Here is an 8,627-nt window from a genome sequence, read left to right on the forward strand (position 1 = left end):
CTTGACTGAAGAGGTACCTGAAACAACAACTGAAAACCGTAAGCACGAACCTTAGTGAGTTCCCCCACTGCACCACATACCATATAAACACATAACATACATATGTTGTCAGGCATATCTGGGTGCCCGACCTACCCCTTCAGTCCTCTCAACCGGATACTGACTAGCATATCTAGGTGCTGGCCTCCTCTTCGGTCCTGTCGACCAGATACTGACTAGCATATCTGGGTACTGATCTCCCCTTCGGTCCTCTCGACCGGATGCTGGGGACTATTTTACCCCTACTACTACCACAAAACACATATCATGTAATCTATCTAGCATCGCTGTGCATGACCGCCCCTTCGGCCCTATCGACCAGTAATCTGGGGACTATCTCCCCCTACTGTCACTAGCACATAGCATCATATCATACTATCACATAAACATATCACAGGTAGTAGCAACCCTAGATGGATATCACAGAGACAATCATCTAACATATAATTCCTTCTGGTGGGCCGACATTGTGGCCGTAGACCCACCGCTACTGGAAGGTAACTCACCTCAAAGTAGCTGCTCATCTGTGTGGGAGCTGACTGTCTTCTGCTGCTGCTGCCCCGGAAGTCCTTCTGCTATAATTCCCACAAAACACTTAGTCAAACACTGTTAGACGTACTTAGGGTAAAATGACCCTTTTACCCTTAACCAAGTCAAAGTCTAAATCCAAGTCAACTTCCAGTTGACCCGACTTGCTGAGTTGGCTCTCTAACTCATCGAGTCCCTAATCATTCGATTGACCATAATCCCGTCTTTACTCGTCGAGTTAGGCATTGACTCGAAGATATTTCCTTCTAAACCAATGTCCAACAGTCCTTCATCCTGCTCGCCGAGTTGTATGAACAACTCGCCGAGTTCGTCTTCATCCGAAGAACATTCTATGCTGAGACTCGCCGAGTTGTATGAACAACTCGCCGAGTCTGTTCTTGAGGCAAGAAGATTGCCTTGAACTCGCTGATTCATGGAATTGACTTGCCGAGCTCCTTCATGGGTGAGTCTGGCTTCCGACTCACTTAGTCACCCCCCATGACTCACTACTCCACTCAGCAACCACGAAAAGGGGAAAACTATGGGACTCGCGACCCGACTCGCCGAGTCCGAAGAACGACTCGCCGAGTCTCATGCATGCAAAAACTGTATACTCGATTCTGCTTGAATCCAGTGCATACCATTCGTAGATATAGGTTCCTAGGATTGATTTTACATGTAACGTTTCCAACTTTACGTGCATGTATGCTCATTCAAGTGATTTAAGGACTTTAATGGGGTTAGAAGTGTAGATCTAGGCTTGTTCATGAAAATGGCCAATAAAGGTTATAGATCTGAGCCTCTAAAGCTCAAATGTGGTCAGATCTGAAGGCTAAACGAACCAAGGAGTCCTCTAAACCACAACTAAGCCAATAAATGGTTCCAAAAAGTCTTAAAGTTGCTCTAATGAAGGTTCAACCATAGAAACAGAAGAAAAGGTCGAGTTTTTAACTTACTATTTTCTAAAATGGGCTCACAACTTCTGTTCTCCTCCTTCTCCTTGATCTTTCCTCCTTCTCTTCTTCAAAACTTCAAAGAAGCACACACAAACACTCAAATCACAAAGGGAAAGGCTAGGGTGTTGCTAAGGTTGCTCTGAGAGTGAAGGGGGCGATCTTGGGGGCACATATGGTGGTTTAAATAGGGTGCAAACCCTTGAAATTAGGGTTTCATCCAGACAACGGGGACTCGCCGAGTCCGGAATGTGGACTCGCCGAGTCGCCAACTTAAACGTGCTCAATATCCCAACTCTACTCGGCGAGTCGGGCCTACAACTCGCTGAGTCCAAGGCTAAGAAAAATAAAATTACTTAGATGGGTTATACGTACCAGGAACCAGGTGCTACACAAAAAATATTTTTGTTCAAGCTTTGAATGATTAAAATTACATCAAATATAACAGAAAAACATCCTAAGCTCTTCTACCACTAATAGGAACTGAGCATTACAACATTCCTATGTGTACATGCAACCCAAATTCCTTTGGATCTAGGTTTTTCTCAAGTTATACATGCAAATTAATTTTCCAAAACAAAACCCTAATCTAGCATACATAAAATTGAAATCTAATCATATTAGAGTTAGAAGAATACATTTCTTGTTGATAGCTTGATCTTGACCTTCAAGAGCTTAGTGCCTCAAGTGTTGCACCTCTAATGGAGTCACAAACACCACTTAGCAAAGGATGAAGAAGAGTGAGGTGATGAAGGCTACTAATTTCGGCTAGGGTTCTCTATGAAAGCATAGGGTCAAAAACCGGTAGCCAAGGGGTCCTTATATAGTTGAGCTGCTAAGATTTTAGATGGCAACCCTAATCCTCTACTTAGGCCTTAAGGAATCCATAAAATCCTTCTTGAAATCCCCTTGGACGAAATCTCTATGGGCTTCGATAAATTTCGTCCACTCCTTCCTTTAGGAGTCTATTAGCCGAACTTGCAACTATCAATGATTTGTAATATCAGTCCCTTTACTTTTAATTATTCTCTTTTGACCACTAAATTAATTTCTGATCAAACCTAATTAAATAATATGATTTCTCAATTAATATATTATTCTTATAATATATTAATAAATCATTTATAAACCTCTTTCTCCATAATTCATCTTGTCAAGTTTCTATGGTGAAGGCAACCCAAAAGGACCATGCTACTATCAGATCAAGTACATTTCAACTATAGTTATGGGTTTAGACACCTAATCCAACACCTTAGGTTGTTGGTGGATGAGTTGAACCAGTTATGGAGCTTTGGCATAGATACTAAATACGCAATGACATATACATTCCTTAATATGAATGTGATGCTGCTATGGAAAATAAACGACTTTATAGATCATATTATTTTATCTATTTGGAGTGGACAAGGGTACAAAGCTTGTCTGACTTGCAATGAAGATACTCCGTCATGTCGAGTATCAAATAAAGTCATATATGTTAGTCATTTTCGGTTCTTAGATGTTGACCATCCATGGTGAAAAATTTTAGAATATAATGGTGAACACAAGAAAAGAGGCCCTCCGAGACAGTTTAATGATGAAGAAATACAAGAGCAACACGCTCGTCTATTATTACGTCCATCGGGTAAAGTAGCTGCTCAACGAGCTGGTATTAAGAAAGACAACTCGATCTTATTCATACTGAAAAAAAAATGTGGGTGAGAGTCTTTTGGGTACTTCTCTGATGAATGATAAGACTAAAGACACATTAAATGTTTGGGCGGACTTGACAAAACTGAACATTCGGAAAATTCAATGGTTGAAAAAGAGTGGTAACAAATTTCATAAACCCCATCGACCTTATTCGTTAATGAAACCTGACCGCATTCTTTTTTGTAAGTTTATAAGAGATGTGAAACTTTCTGATTGGTTTGGATCTAACATTAGTAAGAAAGTGAATGAAAACAATACTAACATTATTGGGCTGAAATCTCATGATTATCACATTATTATGCAACGTTTGATACCCATTGGAGTTAAAGAGCTTTTGGGCAAAGGTGTTTATACACCAATAGTAGAGGTCAGTACAATTTTTAAGCGACTTTTCTCAAGAACACTATCAGTGAAGGATATGAAAGAAGCGAAATTAGCCATTATTAAAATATCGTGCAAATTAGAAGTGATCTATCCTCCTGCATTTCTTCACATTATGGTTTATTTAGTTTTGCATTTATCTAATGAAGCTATTTCTGGAGACCCAGTATATATAAGATGGATGTATCCCTTTGAAAGGTATACGGAAAAACTAAAAAACTATGTCAGAAACAAGGCGAGGCCGGAAGGTTCTATAGCTAAGGGTTATGTCATTGAAGAGTTATTATCATTTTGTTTGATGTACCTCGAAGATGTCGAGACTCGATTTAATCGTCTCGAAAGAAATGAGGATGTTGTCATAGAAGAAACAATGTTATTGGTGTTTCAGTCTAAGTGTCGACTGGGTAATGCAAAGAAAATGAAAATTCTCATTCTAGAGGAGAGAAAATGTCTCCAATGGTTTGTGCTTGATAGTTGTGACGAAGTCAGAAAGTATATTGCGTAAGTGTTCTTATCTTTTAATTCATTGTCTGTTTTTAATTATCCTTTCTTACTAAATCTATATATTTTTTCATCAATTTAGTGAATTCAAATCATTACATCCTGAAATTAATGAAAAAACTGAACTCCCTAAACGGTTCCTTCACAAGGTCTATGATAGAAAAAACAAAAATCTATAGAGTTTAAAAAGGAGTTATCGGCTCTTTCAAATTGAAAATACCTTTACTTATACCGCTTGCAAAGTGAATGGTGTTAAGTTTATGGTAATTATGTGTGACGCCCAATGATTAACACAAAACTCAGGGGTTCTAACCAGAGAGAATAAGCATAAATATTATTGTCAGCTAGAAGAGATTATAGAGATGCATTTTCCTCATAAATAATCTGTTGTACTTTTTCGTTGCAAGTGGTTTGATACCACAGGAGTTAAATCTAATAATAATTTCACCAGTATCGACCCACAAAGCGAATTAAGCAACGAAGATCAACTCATATTTGTTACGTAGGCCAAACAAGTATTTTACATCCAAGAAGTTGCTCGAAGTGACGAAAATGACAACCATCGGTGGGTTGTTGAAAATGTTAATCATACAAGAATTTGGGATCTAACGATGGACGATGTCGACCATGATCCCATTGAAAATGTTGAGAATGATTCGACCTATGTTGTTCTTAGTAATTATTCTTCTAATTTCACTCTTTCAACCGACTTTATCCAGTACTTTCAAAATTCTCAATCGGTTGAAGATGATATTGACGTTGGTCCGACAACAGGTACCATCAATAATGTGTCTGACTGTGAGACTGATTATGATGAGGATGATTCTGATTATGATAGTGATGTTTCAGTAGACACTGAAGTGTTTAAGGGCAAGAATGATTAAAAATCTTTACATTTGACTAGTAAAATAAGTATTGTATTTGTTGTAATCATATATATATATATATATATATATATATATATATATATATATATATATATATATATATATATATGTATGCTATAATTTTCAGGATATCATTTTTTTTGGATTGGATTGCTCCATCTCATAGCTGTTGTGATGGGCCATGGAGGTGATGATGGTGATGAGCCACCACATCCGTTCCACAGAGGTTTTGGTGATCACCAGATCGATGGTAATTAAGATTTATTCTAATTCACTGTATTTTATATTTTATGTATATAAAAATTTATTTTGACTAATATTTTTTATGCAACGGTACCTCCAAAACGAAGAGGCATGGGAGTAAACAACAAAAATGTACAAGTTATTTGTATCTAATGGAAACCGCCTCTGAATATAATATTTGACATAAATAGTCACATGCCGGGAAGAATATAAATGTTTCATCCAGGAGGTTGGGAGCTATATGTGGCGCAACATTGGTTTTGATAAGGACACATGGAAAGACGTTTCTGAAGTCGAAGGGGTTGGCATGTTCGAGTATCTTTCGGTAAATTATTTATAAAGTTATATATTTAATATGTTTAATTTTGATTTATTTTAATTTCTAAATTTTTTTTAGACATGGTTTGATTTTGGAGCGATTTCAAATGACATCATGGCACCAGTTTATTGGGTGTCACTGAACAATCGGATATGTGCAAAGTAAAGAGGCCTAAAAAATGTTGCAAAAACTCGTTTGACTGGTTTTGAAGGGATGTGGAGGCAACAAGAGCTCCAACCCCTACGGGTATGGATTTGCAGTGTTGTAGTGACATTATTAACCACTTCTAAAAAAACAAAACATCAAAAACGATCCACTCGAAACAAAGAATGCCGGAAGAAGCAAGTAGTTAAGAATTATGGAGGAACGTGCAGCTACGGTATGCTTCTTTTAAGAATGTAAATTACAACAATGCTTATTCAGTTATAACATATTTTTTAATGCTTATTCAAGTATAACATATTTTGTAATGTTAAACAGAATTTGAATAACTTGAACAATTTCATTGTGGGCATTATGAATAAAAAAGGGGAATTCATTGATCCTTTGGTTGAAGACCAATATGTAAGTTATTATTACTTAAAAATGAAGTAGATTTTTTTAACGTATATTGACAATCTTTGTGAAATACATAATGTATTAGTTGCTGAGGTTACTTTGCAGACTCATCACATAGCCGACTCTGATGGTGATCCAGACACCATTGATTGGATCCCAATATTTGAGAAGGTGCTAAATTCTCGAAGGGTGCACGTGAGAGGCATTGGGCCTAAACATCTTTCTACAGCGAGTACAAGAGCTACATCCCAATGGCACTCACGGTCACAAGCACCGCAACCAACACAAGTACTTGTTAAATTCTTAAGCAATTTGATACCTTTGCTATATTGTTAAGAACTAGATACATTTATAGTAATTTCTGGTAGTTTGTTAATTTGGTAAAGACTTAATTGATTTCATGGTTTCATAGTTTGTTAATTTGTTAACGACTTAATTCATTTATTGCTTTTATAGTTTGATAGTTTGTTAAATTGTTAATGACTTAATGTGCTTGTGACTTAATTGTAGGATGTTGATTTCAATGGTTTTCTTCAACACTCGGCATTTGTGACGGCAATTGGAGATACTACCCGCTTATTCAAGAACCAAGTCAAACAACGATGAGGAAAACGAAGACACATAGTATTTCTTGTTTTATATTATGGATGACAATTACTAGTAATGTCCCTATCGACCTCAGTCTTGTTTTTTGCTAACTTTAGTCTAGAACTAGACTATCTCATTAAACGTCGAATATCCCTATGATGCTAGCCATAGAATATTTTTGATTTATTAGATAGTTTATGTAATGTTTTATGTAATGTGGTATGGATTTGTTTTTGTATTTTATCATATCTGCATTTTATTACATATTAAAACTAATTCATAAATAAATTGTTTCTTCAAAAAAAAAAAAACCATTAGCAGCGACACTTTTAGGGACGACATTGACCAATTGCGACGACTACTGATTCCGGGAAGAGTAGCCGGAAAAATTTCGACCAGTGGCCGGAAATCAATAGAGACGACGTTAATAGCGACAACAAAGATATTTAACAATGAAAAGTATTAGAAACGACGCCATTTACAACGACAGAAGAGTATTAGCTACGATGTAATAGCGACGACCCTTTAAAGACGACTTGTCATCACTAACGGTATTAGCGACGACAAGAGGCATCAATTGCAAAGTTCTATTTCGTGGCTAAAAATTATGTTTTTTATTATGAAATCTAGAAAGTTCGTATATGTCATTTTCTGATTTAAATTAATTGGAAGTGACATGTCTTTCGTTTGAACAGCATTGCAAGCAATACTTTTTTGAAATACTAATCAAATGACATCCATCTTTTTACTATTTTCAACGGAGCATGTCTCCTTTTTAGCATAACTTCCTAGTAAAAAAAATATTTTTCTGGTGAAAAATAATTTCCTTGTGAAAAGAATTTTAGAAAAATAGACCTCGCACATTTATAACAATTATGTGAAAAAATATCTTAATCAATAAGTTAAACAATTCTCAAATGTACTTTTAAGACATAGGCCATGTTAATGCACAAAGTGTCTTCCACAACGGCATATATATATTCGATGCATGCAAAGATGTCCATTCAAATTTCAGTGATTCTTATTTACTGCTATTAATAACTGAAAGACTACAACCTTCAAATAAGAAAAGAGAAGATGGGCGTTTTGAGTTATGATAGGAAAGCTGAGCTCACAGAGTTCGACGAAACCAAAACTGGCGTGAAAGGACTTGTAGATGCCGAAGTTACAGAGGTCCCTCGGATATTCCTCTTACCTTCACCTGAAAATCTAAACTCTGACCAAGATGTTAGTCTTCCGACCATCGACCTCAAAGGAATCCATGAAGATCCTATCCGGAGAAAGCAGGCGATGGAAGAAGTGAAGGATGCATTGGGGAGTTGGGGGTTCTTTCAGATTGTGAATCATGGAATTCCGGTTGAAGTGTTGGAGGAGATGAAAAAAGGAGTTTTAGCGTTTTTTGAGCAGGATAGTGAGGTGAGGAAAGAGTGGTACACGAGGGATTACTCAAGGAAGGTAGTGTATAACAGCAACTTTGACTTGTACTCTGCACCGGTGGCTAACTGGCGAGACTCTGTCATGTGCACCGTGTATCCTAATCCTCCTCAACCAGACGAGTTGCCTCCGCCTTGCAGGTTTTCATTATAAATCCATTTCGAATATAAAATAATTTAACACGTCATTCATTGATTACATGCAATATGAATAAATCCGTGTTCAGTACTTTGATACATATTGGAATTAAAATAATTGAATCCAGATGTATGCAGACTGTCACGATCCTATATTTTGTTTAATTATGCTTGGGATATATATATATATATATATATATATATATATATATATATATATATATATATATATATATATATATATATATATATATATATATATATATACTCGCAGAGATATTTTACTGGAGTACTCGAGCAAAGTAATGAAACTCGGATGTTCTATATTGGAGTTGATGTCTGAGTCTCTAGGGCTTGCCCCCAATCA

The 8,627-nt window shown here is 36.5% G+C and overlaps 1 protein-coding gene across 1 annotated transcript; it reads left to right on the forward strand.

Moving 5' to 3' along the window:
• Window positions 1-7,677: 7,677 nt before the first annotated feature.
• LOC111915034 (1-aminocyclopropane-1-carboxylate oxidase homolog 1) lies at window positions 7,678-8,627 on the forward strand (the record flags this gene model as incomplete). Its single annotated transcript, XM_052770096.1, is given in 2 exon segments — window positions 7,678-8,263; window positions 8,535-8,627. Coding segments are annotated over 2 exon segments (590 nt in total), but the record flags the coding sequence as incomplete, so codon positions are not given.

Source organism: Lactuca sativa, chromosome 3, assembly GCF_002870075.4.
Source record: "Lactuca sativa cultivar Salinas chromosome 3, Lsat_Salinas_v11, whole genome shotgun sequence".
NCBI classification, from domain to species: domain Eukaryota; kingdom Viridiplantae; phylum Streptophyta; class Magnoliopsida; order Asterales; family Asteraceae; genus Lactuca; species Lactuca sativa.